This window comes from Eulemur rufifrons, chromosome 8 (genome assembly GCF_041146395.1).
Source record: "Eulemur rufifrons isolate Redbay chromosome 8, OSU_ERuf_1, whole genome shotgun sequence".
In the NCBI taxonomy this organism is placed as follows: Eukaryota; Metazoa; Chordata; class Mammalia; order Primates; family Lemuridae; genus Eulemur; species Eulemur rufifrons.
In genome coordinates, this window is record NC_090990.1 from 23055004 (window position 1) to 23075081 (window position 20078).

Below are 20078 nucleotides of genomic sequence, written 5' to 3' on the forward strand. Positions count from 1 at the left end.
GGTGACCTCAGATCTTACATCAATGTTACAGTATTTCTGGGACTCAGGGCTGACCAGTTGGTTGGAATCACTTCCAAGCTCAGTTGTGGACACTACCACCTGGCTTTGGAGTAGGTGGGGATGGTACATACATACAGACAACAGTAGCCACCCCCAAATCTGAAAGAGGTCATCTAGGAAATGGATTTGATTTGTACAAAGGTAGTACTGTATAGGGCAGAGGTAAGCACATGGGATTTTTGAGTGAAACACACCAGAATTTATACCTTTACTACTTACTACCTGTGTGGTCTCGGGCAAATGATTTATTCTCTGTGCAATGGCTTCTCCATCTCCAACACAGAGAGATAGCATCTGCCTTACAGGGCTTTCGTATTATACAAAATCTTATATTACATGAAATGGTATAAGTAAAGCATGCAACACAGTGACTCAATAAATTGTAGAGATCATGATGGTGATGATAACTGCATCTTGAGCAGAAAGGCTCTCAGAGCTGGGCTATGGCCTAATTAGTAGTATTAACATATCAAAAAAAAGTTGCCCTGAGGAAGACATTGCCTGTGCAAACTAGAAAAGGAAGAACTGGAAGAGCAGGGTTGGGTTTTCTGGTATCACAACAAAGGGTAGGGAAGTCGCTGGTTCAGAGAGGCCTTTCACAGGCACCGAGGAGGTGCTCTGTCCTGGGGCACAGGGAAGCATCAAAACACGCTGCATGAAACAATTTTTAGGATGATCCACCTCCACTTGCTGCGGTTGGGGACTCCAAAGCAAAGTTCTGAGGACTAAATTAACTTCTTTATACCTTAAAAAGGCATGCCATTGACAACAGTTGTATTCCAATCACTGCAAATGGAGAAATTGGTATTTTGCAATAGATGTGCCTTTAGACAGGCGTCCTGATTATGCTGGATTCTGGATCCCTTAGTGTAGCCTACGTGTGCAGTGTTTATGAAGTTTACATTGGTGTGCAGTAACGTCCTAGGCCTTCACATTCACTCAACACTCAGAGCAACTTCCAGTCCTGCAAGCTCCATTCATGGTAAGTGCCCTATACAGGTGCACCATTTTTTATCGTCTATGTTTTTACTGAAACTTTTCTGCATTTAGATACACAAACAGTTCCCACTGTGTTACAGTTGCCTACAGTATTCAGGACAGTAATATGTAGTACAGGTTTATAGCCAGGAGCAATAGGCTATCCCCTACTGCCCAGGTGTGTAGCAGGCTGTACCATCTAGGTTTGTGTAAGTAACCCTATGATGTTCACACAGTGATGAAATTACCTAATGATGCATCTCTCAGAACATATCCCTGTTGTTAAACAATGCATGACTGTACTCAAAAGTGTTGAATAGTACACTTTAAGTGGGTGAATTGCATGGCATGTGAATTATATCTCACTAAGCTGCAATAAAGAAAAGACGGCAGGGTCACATCTGAAGAAGCAAGAATGACACAAAATCCCAGAGGAAAGCACAGGACTGAGAATGGGGAGTATAGCCAAGAAGACGGGGGCTACGTAGACACCGAAACAGCATCTGAGATGAGAAACTGAGGCTGGAGCAAATCAAGGAGGTGCTGGGGCAGGATGAAGGCTGAAGTTCACTGTTACTGGGGGCTGTTGTTTGGCATGGGGGTGGGTCAGCTCCACTGAAATAAACAGATTCTGAATTTCTCAGTGTATTGGCAGCCTAATGTGGCAGCTTGCAGCTCCTCCCTTCCTCGTGAACAATCCATATTGCAGATTCTTCCTACTCTTGCTTTCCAAGGGTGGGGGAGAGGCTGACCTGTCTCCCTATGGGCTACTGAATATTTGTTGTTAGCACTAGAAGCAGTAGCATATGGGTGATAATTGTACCAGCCAACATGGAGCCGGTACTATGTGCCGGGCAAAGTTCTAAACTGCTTTACATTATTAGCCCATTTGATTCCTCACGATAACCCCATAGCATAAGTACTGTCATTCTCCTCATTTTACAGGAGAGAAAACTGAGGCACAGGACAGTTAGGTACCGTGCCCTAGATCAGATGCCTAGTGAGTGGAGAATATTGTTTTTGATCTTAGTGGAGGTAACCGGGTGCAGCAAATTCATGTTCTGTCCAGGACAATGCTGGAATGAAGACTACTGTGGTCCCTGGGTTGCCTAGCTCGGCACATAGGTCCTCGAGCACAGCATGGGCACTCCAGCGAGGCAGGGTCCGTGTGTGGGCCCACCCCTCCCTGAAGTCCCGGGGTGAGGGGACTTCCTCCTTCCAAGGCTCAGTATGCAATTCCAAGGAGTAGCCGGGTAAGGAAAAAAGAAGACAGAAATAAATGTGGCCAGTGTGGCCAATCCACAGCCCCAGACCTCAGAACAGGGCAGAGAATCTTTCTAGAGTCATCATCATTCTTTCCTCATTCAATCCTTCATTCATCAGACACATTCATCAAGTGACCTCTCACGTTCAAGGGCAGCAACTGAGCTAAGAATGGGAATAGAAAGAGAAGAAAACAAGGACTTTGTTTGGGAGGAACTTCTGGGCTCAGCAGAGACATGGCTCCATGCAATTACCTTCACATATTGGGGGTGGGCCTTCAAACTGCAGGTAGGTTCCAAGCTTGCAGGTTAGGATTTCATTCCCCACTAAGGTAAACCCAGGGAGGCATCTGTAGCGTACGATGTCACCTGTCAAAGAGAGACCAGCATGGGGGTTCTCTGGAGAAGTCCAGGCAGGGCTGGCGGGTGCCCCTTAGTTACCCTGAACCCCCTTCCAGACAAGATAATCAGTGACAGGTCATGTTCTACTCAGACTTCAATAACTAGCTCCCCTCTCGTGGCCCAGCCTTGCCTGAACCTATGGATGTTTCACATTCCAGGAAACTTTGTACTGTCTTGCATGGGTCTATTTCTCAAAAACATACTGACTTAAATCGCAGAAGAAAAGCACTTCCCCAGCTCCTCCTCCAGGGTATGACTAAAACGAAGGGTGACCATATTTTGGGTGCAAACTCAGCTGACAGAATACCAAGCCTCTGGCATAGGGTCTATTGTTTCTCTCTCCGTGGATGAGAGGGAGAGATGGCACTGGCTGGACAGCCCTGCCTCTACCAGGTCCCTCCCCCATTCTCCCCGAGCCCTAGGCTGGCAGTCCTTGCCGGCTTGGGCCTGGTACCTATGTTGAATTCTTCATTCTCTGTGACGACTTCGGCGTTGGGGAGGATGGTGGGAGGAGGGCATTTGGTGAGTGGATAAGCTGAAAAGATAAGAGCAGACACGTCAGGGTGACATCATCATTCTCGGGGCTCGTAGCCACTGATTTGCTCAGTTCTTCACTTTCTCATTCCTCGCTCATTCCTAGGACAGACACTCATGGGTATTGTCTGCATGCAGGGCAAGTTCAGCCAAGTCCTGTTCTGCTCATCTTCAGTAATCCTTATTGAAATTAACAACAGAGGAGGGAGGATCTAAGAAGCAGCCAGGGACACAGGCACCAGCACACTGAGGGCAGGAGAGGAGCGTTTGCTGAGCACCCCCTGCAGATCAGGCACTTTCAAAGGCTGCCCCTCCAAGCCCCTCAACAGCTGATCATGCTGTGAGGTGTTTTTACCCTACTCGTGAGCAAGTACGATTCAGAAAGGTGAAGTTACTTCTCCAAGGTCATATAGGAATTAAGTGGCACAGGCAGGATTTGAATCCAGGTCCCGCTACTCCCAAATCCCGTATTCTTCCCACTGCTCTACATACCGTGCGTGGTCTCTGTGAGCCCCTGCTGCTAACAAGCTGACCCTTCTGCGCTTGAACCAGACACTTCTGGCTTCTGAGAATTTTCTAAACTGGAGTCCATCCCTACGGGCAGAGACTGGACGGTGCTTGGGGGCAGGATGGTGTTAACTGCCGCAAAGCTCAGTGGGTGGGCTCATAACTTGGCTTCCATTGCCCAGCACATAGTTAAGCGCTATACAAGTCTTAATTGCTGTTGCTGTTATTATTATTACTATTCCCCAAACCACCTCAACCCCTGCTGTTTTTAAAAAACGTTGTTTTTTTTTTTTTTAAATACAAATGTAATACATTGTCACTAAAGAAAAGCTGAGATTTTCTTTGAAGGCAGTAGCAAGAAAGTCAAACTCATCTATTGCCCTCTCAGAGATAACCAGTTAACCTTTTACTTTAAGTTCTTAGAGTGTTTATTTTCTGAATATATAAATATTTTTCTCTTATGCAATTTGATCATATGTTATATACTTCGTGTTGATCCTTGTACACTTATTATCCTATTGCAAGAGTTTTTCCATATAATTAAATTTCTTTAAAAATATGTTTGAAATGACTTCATTGGATTTATTATTATTATTATTATTTCTTTAGCTACGACCTGGGAACCAAGAGACTTCATTAGATTTAATCATAAGGACTTAACTAGAAATTATTTAACAGATACTCGATTGTTAACCATTTAGGTTTCCAAAATCTTGCAATTTAAAATAAAACTGTGATGAAATCCTTCCATACATACATCTTTTATGATTATTTTCTTTTTTTAGCTAGAAGTGAATAAAGCACATGACCCTTTTAAAAATACAGGCATATCCTGCTGAATGTCAGTAATCCATTCCTGGAAATCAGACGTTCTGTGTAAAGATGCTAACTAGGAGCCTATGTTAAGTGGGAAAACATTATAATGTCTTGTACATCGATCCCAAACCCCAAAAGTAATTAAAGCACAATAAAATACTTAAATAGACACAATGAACCATTATGCTAGAAGTTAAATACCTACAACATCACTTCATGATCACCCAACAATTATGGCTGTAACGAGACGGTGGCTTTGTGCGTTGTGGCGCACACACTTTGCATACTGCACCATCAACATACTGCACCGGGCGAACTGTCTCCACTTGAGACATTGTAAAACTCTAGGCAGAAACAAGGATTAAACGTGAAAGACTCGGGGAGTGTATTCGGCACGAAGTGGAAGAGCCAGCAGCGTCTGAGACACACATCCCACTGTGGAATTGGGGCTCCTTTCCAAATGCTCACGTGGGATTCTGACATTTTACCAACCGTAGCTGGAATGTAACGTGAGACTTTTCCCTGCATGTAGATTTATTTAAAATGTTGTATTATGCTTTGGGGATCTAACTATAAATTTCTTCTACAGACTGAAAAATGTCATATTGAGAGATACGTAAACTTTGTGAAATGTGGATATTATAACGAAAAAGTACTCCTGAGATAGCCAAGTGGGTTTAATGTTGATTTAACATAAACCAGGGAGGGCCACGTCTGCACTTGATTCGTGCTCTCCTGGAAAATTGTTCCAGCTGATGCTGTCAAAGGAGCCACAGTTTCTCCAGCACTGGGTGCCTCCATTCTTCTTTCATCCGATTCATTTAATGATGATGTACTGAGGGCTCAGCCTGGTCAGGCACCGTGCCAGGTGCTGAGGATGCAATAATGAACAGTACAGGTACAGCCCTTGCCCTCATAGAGCATAGAACTCCTTGGGGGAGGAAGTCACCAATTTTAATCTCCGTCAACTTGAAATACAAAAAAGCAGAATTTATTTTCTTTTAATTGGCACTTGATAGCTAATTAGGTTAAATTTTGTGTTCATATTTTAATGGGCTATTTGCATTTCTCTTTTTAACTGTCTATTCATGTCCTTTGCCCTTATTTTTCTTACAAATTTGAAGAACTCTATGAATGTTCAATATTGACCTTGGCCTGTTAATTATATTTTCACAGTTTATTATTTGCTTAGTTTTAGTTATGGCACTCTTTTGATTTGTAGAAATGTTAAATTTTTGTTTAACCAACTATCATTTTCCCTTAATAGGATTTGTAAGAATTTTGATACCTTCCATTCTCAGTCTCATACTTACCTTTGAAACTTCTAAGGCATGCTAAACTTTTCCGGAAAATAAATCAATAAAATGAAATCACTTAAACATAGACTGGATATTTTATATTTTGTGATTGCTATTTTGATTGCAGTGATTTTCCATTACATTTTAAAATTATTTTTTCAAAAATTACAAATTTCTACTCAATGCAGAAAATTTATGGAATATTAAAAAGCAAGAAAACAAAAATTCCCAAAATTCCACCATCGGGGCATAAGCGTTGTTAATGTTTTGCTGTCTGACCTTTGATCTTTTACAGACATTACCACCCTTGCCAAACACACACACACACTCTTTCAAAATAGCTGGTATTCTACTGTATCTACCATGTTATTGCTACAGAACTCTAGGGCAGGTGACATTCAACACTGACTCCTCCATTTCATTTTTTGCCTACCCTCTTTCTTCCCTTTGTGGGGAGACATCAATACAGATTCATCAGATTCTAGTACATGTTAACATATTAGCTGGTGGGTGGGCGGGGTCACAGTGGGCAACTGCATATTGTACTCTTTCTTATGTCTCTTTCTGGGTATGTTCTTGCTTTTTTTGTGGTTTTTCTTTTTCTTTCTTTCTTTTTTTTTTTTTTTTGAGACAAGGTCTTGCTCTATTGCCCAGGCTGGAGTGCAATGGCGTCATCATAGCTCACCGCATCCTCAACTCCTAGGCTCAAGTGATTGCCCTGTTAATTTTTAAAAATTTTTTTCTGTAGAGATGGGGTCTTGCTATGTTGCTCAGGCTGGTCTTAAAGTCCTGGCCTCAAGTGATCCTCCTTCCTTGGCCTCCCAAAGTGCTAGGATTATAGGTCCATCTGAAACTTTTAAAGTCAAAATCAGCTTAGGAAAAAAATGTAGGTTTCCATGGTTGATTTAAACTTACCAGAAGACACAGGGCTCTACTTTTGAGTTTGGGTCTAGGCCCAGCTAATATTAAAATGCTTTCTTTGGTCTTTGTTCCTTGTATATATCTCTTTCTTAGGAACCTCACAAGGAGGGTGGGAGACCATAATCACTGAATTTTCTGGTTATACTACTACCTAGGGTTTAAAAAAATCATCTCTCTCTTTTTTTTTTGATTGAACAATATAAAATAAAAATTTCTCTATATCAGTGAATTGTATTCTACATGAATGATTTTTCATGACTATATTTTCCCCTATCTCTCTCAGTCTGGACATATATATAACATTTATATATCCAATCTCCTATTATCTTACATTTAGATTATTTCTAATTTCCCTGTTATAAATAACATGTCAAGGTATACCTTTATATACATGTCTTTGCACAATTCCCAGAAGTAGGATTTCTGGGTCCTAGATTATTGTATTAAATAGAAACCTTTGGACGCAAATAACATCTATCACCTCGGGCTAGAATAAGAGAGAACCCAAGGGTGGATTTGGAGCCAGACTTCATAAAGGCAGAGCACAAGGAACTGGAGAGCCATCAGAAACCAAGGCAAATTTTCCCCCACGTCTCAGTCGCTCTCTTTCTGCACATTGGATTGTTTCAATTCTTAGTCCACATGGAGATTAGAGGGAGGCGATCAATTGCACCTGGATTTATGTTTTCTCTCTTCAGGAGACGAGTCCAGGCACAAACAGAATCTCCTAGGTTCAATTTCAAGTTCCCAAGAGAGCACATATGACTATCCCTGCTGGAGTCAGGTCAGATGTCTACCTCTGGTCCAAGCTACTGTGGGTGGGGTGTGGGGTGTGCGTGGAGGGGTGTCATGAGGTATAAACACAGCTGCCAAGTGCCCACCGAGGGGGTGGTTAAGTAAATCATTATGAGTGGTGCAGGCACCACAACATGTTTTGATGTGTAGCTGATCACACTGTGTTAAGGCTTTTGGTGTGTATTCTCAGGCTGCCCACCACCAAGTGGGCATCTTCCTGCAACCTCTCCAATAGGATTTTCATTTAAAAATTATCATTTCATATTTGTACACTCATGTTCCTAAGATTATTCACAGTAGCCAAAAGGTAGAAGTAACCCAAGCGCCCGAGGGATGACTGGATGAACAAAATGTGGCATATACATACAACGGAATATTATTCAACCTTACAAAGGAAGGAAACTCTGACACATGCTATTAATACAACATGGATGAACCTTGAAGACATCATACTAAGTGAAATAAGCCGGTCACAAAAAGACAAATGTTGTATGATTCCAATTATATGAGGTACCTAGAGGGGTCAAATTCATAGGGACAGAAAGTAGAATGGTGGTTTCTGGGGGAGGGGTTAATGGCAGAGTTGTTTAATGGGTATAAAGTTTAAGTTTTGCAAGATAAAAAAGTCCTGGTGATGGATGCACAGCAATGTGAATGTACTTAATACCACTGAGATGTACATTTAAACATGGTTGAGATGGTAAATTTTATGTTTGGTGTATTTTACCATAGTTAAAAATAAAAAAAAAATTAAAAATTATCATTACAGGTTATAGCATTCTCCAGTATAAAATAATTCACCTTTTCCATTTAATGTTTTTTGCTTTGAATTCTATGTTTTTCATTGATTGTTAATGTTGTTTTTATTTGCCCAATATATCAGTGACCACTCTTTTATTTTTAAACTGTGTCACTTTGTCTCATATTCCTGATTCAAAAAATATAGTTGAATATTATTTAGCCTAATCTAGGAGTTTTGCTTTTTTAATAGGGAATTGGACTTTAATAAATTTGTATTTTTCATTATAATGGAATGATTTTATTTTACTGCTTTATTTTATTTTGTGCTTCCTGTATCTTTGTTTCTAAACAGTTTTCTTTGTTTTCTACCTTTTATATTTGAATTATGTTTTACTTGCTTTTTCTTTCAGTGATTTAGAAGTGTTATGTTCTATTTTAAATGTATTAGTGACCAAAATATATACTCAAAACTCTTATTTCTCTAATTATCAAATTCAGCAATTGAATAACATATATTGGTTTCACCTTCATGAAAGATAAGGACATTCTCCTATTCTTCTTCAATCTACTATTAACATAAAATTATTATTTTTAGTATTTTAAGAATTGTTATATTTATATTTTCCTTTGAATTTATGTTTTCCATTATTACTGAAGTCTGTGCTTAGCTAGTATCAATGCCTCCCATTTATACATCTCTATTTTCAGTTATTTGCTCTTCCCTCTCTGGGTGGTTACATCCTGGAGCAACAGTTCAGATTGAGACTAGGACGGCACTAATTTTAAGCTCTTGAATCCTGCATATGTGAACCCACCAACTTTTTCTCCCCCTTAAACATCTATAGAAATGTCTTCTTTATTTTCTGTAATCTAATGCCAAAAATCAGTCTGAGAATTGTCTGATTTCCATTCCTTTGAAGTCAACTTTCTCAGTCTGGATTCTAGTACGTTTCCTTTTATAAATTGAAATAATTTGCCAGGCTGTTTTTGATTTCTCCTGGTAAACGGTGAGCTCTTTTATTCTATTAATATATACACAAGTTTTCTTTCGTCTCAGAAAAGTTTTGTTTATTATTCGTCTTCCATTCTTTGGATTCCTTTCTTCCTACGTTTTTATCTGTACGTTAGCTCTTGCCCCTGCGTCTCCTTGTTTTCCATCCTCTCTCTGCCCTTCCCTGTGCTGGGATTTTCAGGTTTGTCCTCTGCATTGTTTCTCGACAGTGCTGGCTCTGCTCTTTGCCAATTGCTGTGCCGATGCATTTCTTTTCAGCCTTATTATTTTTTATTATCTAGCTTCTTTATAAATACAAGTTTTACTTCGGAACAATCACAAAGGTATAGGAAAAGTTGGAAATATCGCACAAAAACCTTTCCATGCCCCATTTGAAAGTAGGTTGCCAACATGGTGCCCCATGACCCCAGAATACTTTGGCGTGTGTTACCTACAAATAAGCACATTCTCCCACATAAAACAACCAATAAGGCCTTGGTCTGAGCTGGTACTTAAGGGCTGTCTTTGGGTTGCTGTAACAAATTACCCTAGCCTGGGTGGTTTATACACAACAGAAATTTATTTTTCACTATTCTGGAGGCTGTGAAGTCCAAGATCATTGACAAATTGGATGTCTGGTGAGGGCCTGCTTACTGGTTCATGGACGGCTGTCTTTTTGCTGTGTCCTCACATGGTGGAAGTGTCAAATGAGCTCCCTTGGACCTCTTTTACAAGAGCACTAATCCCATTTATGAGGGCTCCATTGTCTCGACCTAATTACTTCCCAAAGGCCCCACCTCCTAATACCACAAGCCCACAGAGAATTTTCTACATGTTTTTCTATGCAATTCCCCTGTAACATGTGAGGAACCATCTAGGTCCCTAACTTTGAACTCTTAGAAGAAAACAGACTGCCGACGAGGACAAACCCACCCTGAACTGCTCATGTTCTTCCTACCTGGAATCACTATGTCTTCATTTGTGCATGAAAGCACAGTGTTCGTGTGAGGTCAGTCAAGGGTGTGGATTCCTTTAGAGAGGGAAAGCCCTCTAGAAGGTGCTAAGAGACAAGTTGAGGTGCACGTAAATGGACAACCCAGCCAGTGAGGCATGTGACTGAGTGGATTTGGTACCAAGGATCAGCCTCACATGCCTCTCCGCCCTGGTAGTGCAGAAGAGGAGGAGAACTTACATGTACGGAACTCTGTGTCGGGAGCGCTCACACAGGCTAATATGTTTAATTCTCATCACTCTGGGGACACCTAGTTTCAGGAAGGCTATATGACTCACTCAAAGTCACACGACTGGTGAATGGTGGAGCCAGGAGCCACGCCCAGGCTTGAATGGAGGGCCTGGACCCTTCCACCCAGCCAGGCTTCCATACTGACCGGAGAAGGCTATGGCGAAGATGCCTCCTGTGGCTGCATCGCGATGGAACTTGAGCAGGACCTGGTTGGATGAGCTGTGCAACGTCTTCTTGGCCAAGCTCCGGGTGAAGATTCCGAGCCGTGGAGCCGTCTGCTGTGGCCCATCCCTGCATATAGGAAAGAAGGCCCTGGCATGTCACCAATCACCGTGGCTGCCTGCTCCACCTGGTGCCCTCAGTGACCTTAAGAGAGACCTGGAGTGGGTGGCTGTGACTCTTCTTGCACCCAACACTTTTTCCCCGTGCCCTAAACACCTCTGTCCAACCTCCCCTGACTTGGTATCCCAATGGACTTGATAGCATTGGTGACTTTCACACTGATTCGTCATTCACTGGGTGCTTTGCCAGCCCAGTGGCTGCTAGGGCAACGCAGACACCATGGAGCAAGGCTGCGTGTCTCACCACGGGTCCTCTCAGCACCAGGACGGGGCTGTGGAACTGTTCTAGGAATCTTCTGCTGCTATCCATGCCGGCCCCACTCCCTTGTCCCCCAGGCAAAGGGCTATCCCCACACTGCCTTTTTGGGCAAAGAATTTCTTCCCTGGAACCTTTTCTAGTCCCTCCTATCTGTTTTTAGCCATTGCTTGGAAATCGAGCTAAAATCAACTCAGGGAAGTCTGGTTACAGATATCTGGCCCTGGGAATTTTGGAAGACAATCCCACTATCCTCTGATGATTCCCAGAATGGCAGTAGCCTCCAAACAAAGGAATTATAAAATTATATCTTTGTCCAGAGATCTAGTGGATTGGGAAAAAACTGTCCAGGAAACTGTACTTATCAAATAATTTATATGCCCATTTTCAAAGTTTTCAAACTAACTCAAGTTCTATCATACATAACTATATAACTGAGAGCTGATCTGTCCAATTCAGTAACCACTAGCCACATGTGGCTATTTACATCTAAATAAATTATGATTAAATAAAATTTACGAATCAGCTCCTCAGTCACTCTAGTCACCTCCAAGTGCTCCATAGTCACATGCAGCTATGGCCACCATATTGGACAGTGCAGCCATAGGACATTCCCATCACTGCAGAAAGTTCTGGGATAGCTATGGCTCGGCATGAGATGACCAGCAAATTCCACCCAAACCTTTTCCGTTCGTCTGAGCAGCTTATCTCAGGTATAAGTAGAATGTTGGTTTGAACTCAGGAAATGCTGAGAAGTCTGTATGTCCACACCCACTGGTACCTTCCCTGGCCTGGGCAGGGCGCAGGCTGGGAGTCACTGCCTTCCTGCTGCTCGGCCTTCAAGGAATGATAATGGATAATTGAAGCCGAGCCTCATTCCACCATGTTTATTTGAAGCCCAGAAGGCTATCAGCCATTTAAAACCACTCAGCTCTTAGTTTTCTGATGGGTCACCCAATTTAGAGCCCCTGGCACCCGGCCCTACCAGACGGTGATGAAGTCTCCGGAGGGCTCTGCCTGCAGCAGGCTGAGGTTGAGGCGGATGCCATGGCCAATGGGCACGGTGATCAGCCAGACACAGTCCTGGGAGCTGGAGTACGGGCTGGGGAACCCCGGGGAGTACACAGTGCCATTGGAAGAGGTGACGTTCCCGCCGCAGGGGACTGCCAGGGAGGGAACACAGACATACAGATGAGCGCAGGGGCACACTCCCACATGAGGATTCAGTGACTTCCTAACAGACTCCCAGCACCAACCATCCTATCAAGGAGGTAGGGCGGGATGGGGGAAAGGAGCCTGGGCTGGGGATGGCCATGTCTGGCTCTGCCCACCAGTCCCAACACCCCCCCGCCCCCCACAGTGGGCCTGGTCCACCTGCAGTGCCCTCTGCCTCTTTCTCATGGGAGAGACCTGCCAAGAAGGAAGGTCACGCTGAAGCTACCCCTCTCCCTCGCCAGGAATGGGAAGGGGCAGAAGTTAGGGTTAGGGCTGCAGTGTTTTTGCCAGGAAGAGCTAAGAAACTAGGAAAATATCTTTCTCTTTGATTTGCTCTTTCTAGAGTGGTAATTTTGGTCTTGACATAGAGTTGAGGGTTCTTGTGGTAAGGCCAAGGTAGGGTTCAAATCATGGTGAAACCATTGATTGACCAGATGCCCTTAGATAAATAGCTGGGTCTCTCTCTGAGTCCCATTTCCTCCCCTGTAAAAGGGAACTAGGAAGCCCTTCCTCATAGGAAGATGGTGGTGTGGGGAAACGAGGAGCATTCAGCCCTGGGCCCTGCTCACAGAGGAAGAATTCGCAACACAGACGGCATCTTCACTCCTTATCCTCGGCTTCCCCAAGGGCAATACCCAATTTCAGACCCACTCTGATTCAGGATTTAAGCAGGGGCATGGAGAGGCCTTGAAGTCTCCATGGTGCGAGCACTCAGTCACCAGGGAGGAGAGTAAACGGGATGCTGGACAAAAATCACCCCAAACACCCTGGTCCCAAATAGTGAGTGTGTTTGGCTGATGTGGGGGCACCAAGCAGACGTCTGGATGGAGGTAGACCAGACTGAGGAGAGAGAATCCCAGCTGCCTCCCGGCAGAGGACAGGGGTGTTGTGAATGCAAATGCATCCACTTTTGCAGGGACTCACCATCCCCCAACATGGCCTGGGGGGTCAGGGGGAGATGGATACTCTAGTTCTGTCCCATGCCGCTGGGACACACCCGGAGACTCCAGCATCTGTAGCGCAGGGTGGAGCATGCCGTCATCATGAAAGGCCATGGGGACAGTTGGGGGAGCCCCTCATTGGGTCTTGTGAGAGCAAGGAAGGATTTCTGGTGGAATTCACATTTGTACTCAGAGCTAAGGGAGGGCTAGGCTAAGTAGGCAAGGTAGGAGACGGGAATGCTGCATGGGGAAGGAACAGCATGTGCTAAGAACCAGAGGCAAGGAAGCACGGCACACTGGAAGACAGAAAGCACTTGAGTGTAGCTGGAACACTCGGTGTGTGAGAATGGAGACCCTGGGAGTTAAGCAGGGACCAGACTCAGAGCAACACACTGTGCTACTTTCAGAGTTTGGAATTTACCGAGAGGGAGACAGGAATGCCTTGCTGGCTTCTGAGCAGCGGGTGTCGGGGCCTGTGGGTGGTGATTCCCAGGGCTCACGCTCACTGCATCGTGAAGGATCAACTGCGGAGTGTTAAAATGGAGGAAAGCTGAGCAGTGAGGAGTGAGGTCACAACAGCAAGGGGGCTCAGTTAAGTGGTGGCCTGGATCATTTGGAAGATAATTAGGATGTAGAAAGCGGGACTTGTTGAATAGGGGAGGTAGGGAAAAACAGAGTGTCCAAATGAAAGGCTGAGTAACCCGTGACTGCAGGTGCCACTGCTAGATGGCGATTTCAGTTTGATGGCAGAAAGACAATGAGTTCAATGTGAATATGTTGGGATCCAGACGCCTCTGGAATAAGAAGATATTTAGTAAGCTATTGGATATACAAGTATGGATCTCAGTAAAGAGATAAAGGTTTCAGATTAAGGTGGCATTTGGGATGTGGAAGTGGATGAGAGAAAGAAGAGAAGGGAGTCTAAGAAATAACTCCAAAGAACAACAACACTTAAGGGGCAGCCAGAGGAAGAGATGACAAAGGAAGGTGGCAGCAGAGGCAGACAGGTAGTTGGCAAAGCTAGAGAATATGGCGTCAAACATGCCAAGGGAAGAATGTTTCTCAGGAGGGAGAAGAGCTTCTGGCTCAAGATGGCAGACTGAGGAAGTATTGCCCTTTCTCCCATGAGGCCATAAAAAGACAAACGAGGAGTGAGAAGGGAATAAGGGGGGGAAAGTCCACAATGAAGCTTGTCACATAGCACGGGCTCAGCCAAAAATTCCAGAATACTCAATTGGTTATGCACAAGATAGCTCTGAAAATCTGAAAAATGAACTGAGGCCACAATAGTTTTAGAAATTACGGTCTTATATTCCAGCATCAGAACAGCTCAGTTTTGCAAACAAGGTCTCTTTTTCTATAGGGTGAATCTGTGAGCGAGTCGTCTATGGGAGTCCATCTCTTGAGAGTCAGAGATGAGAAGTCCCGTTTTGCTGCGGAAGAAACTGAAGCTCAGAAAGGCAGAGTGGTTAGGGATGGAGCCCGGGTGATCTGTCCCCAGAGCTGGGGCGCTGTCCCCTGGGTGACTACCCTTGCCAAACCTTCCCTTTTCGAGAAGGGAAGTTTCGAGAAGTTCCTGCCTCTCCTCCAGGAAAATCCTGGGCCATGAGGATGAAAACGGAAGGAAAATGGAACCGAAGTGTGTGGACCAGGGTAGGGGCAGCACAAGCTCTCTGTCATCTTCCATCCTCCTTCTGGCTAAGGAAGACCCAAGGAAGGGCCACCTCCAGCTCCCTGAAGTGAAGGGGGGTGGCAAGAGGGTTCTTAGAAAGAGGCTTCCTTCTCTCCTGCCTTCAGGAAGGTGCCATGTCTACCTCTCCCTCTCTGCCCCTCAGCACACAGCTGGGTTCCTGAACCCCCACATGGAGCCTTCCCTTCCGCTGGGGGCACCTAGACCATCAGGCTGGATCTGCCCCAGGCTGGGTGTGTCTTCCCTTCAGTGTGGCCCACATCTCCTCCAGGTTCTCCCAGAGCTCTGCCACCAGGACCCTGTCCCATATGAGAACAGGATGGACCCAGGTGTGCCTGGACCTCCAGCACTGGTGGCCCCACAGAGCAGGCAGGGGGAATGTGGGGCTGCTCTGGATCAGTCTCCAGGACCATCCCAGGAATGATGACTAGGGATGAGGGAGGGACATACCTTCACACCTGGGCAGGGGGTGGTCCCAGTTCCGGTTGGTGCCATGTTGACAGGTGAGGACAGGGTGGCCGATCAGTTGATATCCTGGGAGGCACTCGAAGGTCACTGACTGTCCCACGTTGTAGCCAGCTCCCCTCACAATGCCATTGGCAAAGGGTTCTGGGTCTGGACACTCTTGAAGTTCGTAGGCTGGTAAAGATCAGGAGAAAAGTTACTTTATTCTCTGTGGATATTTTCTTCCCAACCAGAATACAAGAGCAGCAGAGAGCTATCAGAGTGGTGAAGCACCAAGACTTAGACTCAGATGAACCTTGGTCATTTACTAGTTGTTGGCTTTGGGTAAGTTACTTAACTTCTCTATGCCTCAGTTTTCTTATTTATAAAATGGTTAAGGTAAGGACTAAACAGGGTGATATGTGCCTAGCTCTTTGCACAGCACTGGCATGTGGTAAGTGCTCAATAAATATTACATTATTATTAATAGTGTTTCCTTGGGAAAGGAGGCTCAAGGAAGACATTGCTGGACTGAAGCGCTGTTGACTGAGCAGCGCCTGGGGCCAGGCGTAGGCCCAGTTCCTTTCACGTTGCTCATCTCGCGGAACCTTCACAGCGAGGATCAAGGTCACGGACAAAGGAAGCAGTGAAGGTTGGATTTGAGTGGGGTCTTTCCAACCTATCGGGAAGGAAGACGTCTGGTGGGAATAAGCCAAATCTGTGGCAAGGAGTGAAGCTTTTCAGAGGGAATAGCCGGGCTAAAGGAATGCGTGACTGTCACAAAGCAAGTCCCTGCGGAGAGCGGGGATGCCGCTTCTGCGAGAATGGCTGGGGCTGACTGGACAGCGGATGCCTCAGTGGAAGCAGCGGAGGCCCGTCCATCAGGGAGAGGCCGATGAGGGGCTCCCTGAGCAAAGCCTTCCATTAATTGGGTCCACAGGACACAGAACAGCCTTTGTGGTGTCATGGGGCCCACTCCGCGTGGGAAATCGGCAGTGGGAAGGGACGGAATGTTCTGACGGTGGAAATTCTTAGTGGAAGCAGTTGAGATGGAATGAATGCTCCATGGAGGTGGACACATTTATTACACATAATAACAATATAAATAACGATGATCTCAAAGCTAACATTTCCTAGCACTCAGTCAGGATGGTGGCTGCGTTATGTGTTTCGGTTCAGTATCACATAGGGAAGTCCCAGGGGGAGAAGCAGGGCAGGTTTCCCTGGGAAATCATCGAGGTGACTAATGTGCCAAAGTCCTGAGCCGCCACGTGGGAGTCGGGGGCTGGTTAGCGGCAGGAAAGGCAAGGATGGCCCTGGCGGCAGAGAGGTCTGGGTGATTTGGCAGTGAAAGTCTTAGGACTTGCTCAGGGAGGCCACCAAGCGGGATGAGTCAGGCTTTAAGGAACTCTCTGTGGGGACTATGTGGACCCAAAGGTAGCGAGGAGCCTAAACGGAGCAGCCAGGGCAGCCTTGGTGACAGCGGCGGGGCCTCTCTTACTGGAAGGGTTTTGAGTGGAAGGATCTTGGCTTTTCAAAGAGACAGAAATTCCAGTGAGAGAACCTCGATACTGAGAAAGATCTCAGAGCCTGTTCCCCTGGAAGAGGCTTCACAGGGAGAGGTCGGGTCTAGAGGGCAGAAATAGACCCTAAGAGGAGGAATCAGTATTAATACTTTCCCGAAGAAGGAGTCCTCAGGGAGAGCAGCCTGGTTTGTCCCCGAGGACGCGCTTTGCTGCGGTGGGGATGCACTTCCAGACAAAGTGACATTAGATGGACGCAACTTCAAACCAAATGCTGTAACTTAAAACATGAATAACGACGACACCTAACAGTTTGGAACAACACATGTCTTAGTCATTTTGCTAGAATCTTTATAAACACAACCCTCTTGAGACATTTTAATGGGACAAGTCAGATTGGGAGGCCTGGTAGGAGTAGCTTATGTGGTTACTAAACATTTTCTGGGAAAACTCACCTGAGGAAGAGAAAAGAAAACCCTGGCATAGGAAGTGCAGTGTGCTCATTTGGAGGAATTTTGAGGAAGGGTAAAGAGTCGGACTCCTAAGGGAAGTCGAGGCACCACAGAGAGCTGGGCTTGTTGGATAGAAATAGCCTCAGCGGGGAGAAATGGCTCCTCCATGACGCGGGGCGTTTCCATAAAGGGAAAACCTGGGGAGAGTGGTCAGAGCTTGTTGACGAGGTGCAGCTGCACAGGACTGAGGAAGTGTAATGGAGAATGTGGGCTTTTTGGTCAGGGAGAAGTATCCGGGCCTGTCCCAGTTGGGAGGCCTCAGTGGGAGTACTTGGGCCCCCGGCACTAGAGACATCCTGGTCCGAGAGGCTGGGATCAGCCCAAACAAGAAGGCTTCGTGGACGTGGAGCTCAAGTCTGAGGGGAGAAGGTGGCCTGACACCAGAAGTGGCTCCACAGGAGCCGTTAGGACTGCGGCAGGGAGTGGCTGGGCCGGGACTCGAGGGGGACATCTGAGGAGGGGGTCCTACAGAGAGGAAGCCTGCTGGGTGCCGCTGGGCCTCTCACACAGAGTCTGAGCCCCAGGCCAGGGCTCTGTGGGAACAGTCAGGTCTGTTCTGCGGGGAGACGGTGGGGGAGGTGTCAATGGAGAGTCTGAGGCGGCCTCAGAGGGACAAGCTTTGCCAGGACGAGTGGGCTTATCACAGCGAGAGTGGCCGGTCTCATCACACGGACGCAGTGGGCTGTGCCTGACTAGGGGTGAAGGCACGGTGTGTGGGGTGGGCCCAGGGCAGCTGCCCTGTCACAGTGACGGCACTGTCAATCCTCATACTTATCGGAGAGGAGAATCCTCAGGGAGCGTGCACTTGGGCCTGTCAGAGGGTGTCACGGGTTGAATTGTGCCCCCGGCAAGGTCACATGTTGAAGTCTTAACCCCTAGTACCTCAGAACGTGACCTTACTGGGAAATAGGATCTTTACCTATCTTACCAAAATTAAAATGAGGTCATTAGGGTGGGCCCTCATCCAACATGACTGGTGTCTTTATAAAAAGTGGAAATTTGGAGACAGACACGCAAGAAGAATGCCCTGTGAAGATGAAGCCAGAGGTCGGAGTGACACTTTCACAAGCCACGGACCTCCAAAGTTGCCAGCAAACCACCAGACGCCAGGCGAGAGGCCTGGAACAGATCTCCTTACAGCCCTCAGGAGAAACCACCTGCCAATACCTTGGTCTTGGACTTCCAGCCCCAGAGCCGTCAGACAATAAATTTTTGTTGCTTAAGCCACTCCAACTGTGGTACTTTAGTAGGGCAGCCCTAGCACCCTAAGACACTGAGGGAGCCTTGGCATGAGGTGGTGAATCTGTCCCTGACAGGAGGACTGACCACATGGGACCAAGTCCCTCCTGTGACAGACCATGGCCATCTGTCCGATGCGTCAGGACCCGACTGACAAGCAAACACCTCCCGTGTGATGGGCACAGACGCTCTTGGGTAAGGCTGGCCTCTGTGACAAGCCCCACGAGGCTTCCTTGGGGTTAGCAGCTTCATTACCGCTGTCTGGGTTCGAGGCCCAGCTCCTCCTGAGGCTCCCCCTGAGGTGACAAGCCCAGTCACACCCACTGACATGTTCCCTGAGATAGAACCGAGAGCACTGTGAGGAAGAGTCCTCTGGAGAACTGGTCCAACTGCACCCACCCCATCTAAGGCTTTTCTTAAATGACACACCTAATCCTTGCTCAGTGTTCCCCTCTGACAACGGAGGAGTTCCATGCCCTATTATTCCTGGCACGAAAAAGCCAAGTCTCAGAAAATTGCACATAGTATGGTACTATTTATATAGAAAACATGGCCAAAAAATTTTGTAAAACATTACAGAGTTTTCACAGGTACATATAATACATGTATGTTGAGGCATAAGAAAAGGTCTGGAAAAGTCACACCAAAACAACAGTGGTTATTTCTGGGGAATTATCATGGGTTTAGAGGCTGTAGACAAAGAAAGCTTTGAAGCTTTGGCCTTGCCTGTAATGTTTTACTTTTTTTTTTTTTAGAGATAGGATCTCACTACGTTGGAGCTCAAGGGATCCTCCTGCCTCAGCCTCCCACATAGCTGGGACTACAGGTGCACCACTGCACCTGGCTAATTTTTTTAAAAAATTGTTTTTATAGAGATAGGGTCTCACTATGTTGCCCAGGCTGGTCTCGAACTCCTGGTCTCAAGTAATCCTCCTCCCTCAGCTTCACAAAGTGCTAGAATTACAGGTGTGAGTCACTGGCCCAGCATGTTTTAATTTTTTTATAATCATGTATTAATATTGGAAAAAAAATCTAAAAATATAAAAAAATGGAAGAATCTGGGAAAGGATTTAGAACCAGTGGTTCAGTAAGGCACAACAGGGAAGCATCTGAGGGAGAAAAGATGGCTCGCCACGTACAGCTGCACAGGTTGGGCACAATCTTCATACCCACAGGCGATGTTAGGCCCATTACACAGGGGAAGCCTGAGTTGTAGTGGATGGGGCTCTTTCCAGAGAAAGTGCTAAGCGGAGTGAGGCCTGCCACGGGATTACACCTTGGAAGGTACAGCCACAGTGAGTGGGGTTAGGTCTCACATCGTAAAACCCTGTCTCACTGTGCAAGGCTGAGGGGATGCTGTTAGGACTGT

At 46.0% G+C, this 20078-nt stretch overlaps 1 protein-coding gene across 1 annotated transcript in view; it reads right to left on the reverse strand.

Moving 5' to 3' along the window:
- CSMD2 (CUB and Sushi multiple domains 2) overlaps positions 1-20078 on the reverse strand; it is a 571373-nt gene that overhangs the window by 64558 nt on the left and 486737 nt on the right. Inside the window, 5 exon segments of the mRNA XM_069477647.1 lie at positions 2556-2669; positions 3157-3237; positions 10694-10839; positions 12131-12308; positions 15442-15630. Coding sequence (XP_069333748.1) covers positions 2556-2669; positions 3157-3237; positions 10694-10839; positions 12131-12308; positions 15442-15630 — 708 coding nt within the window.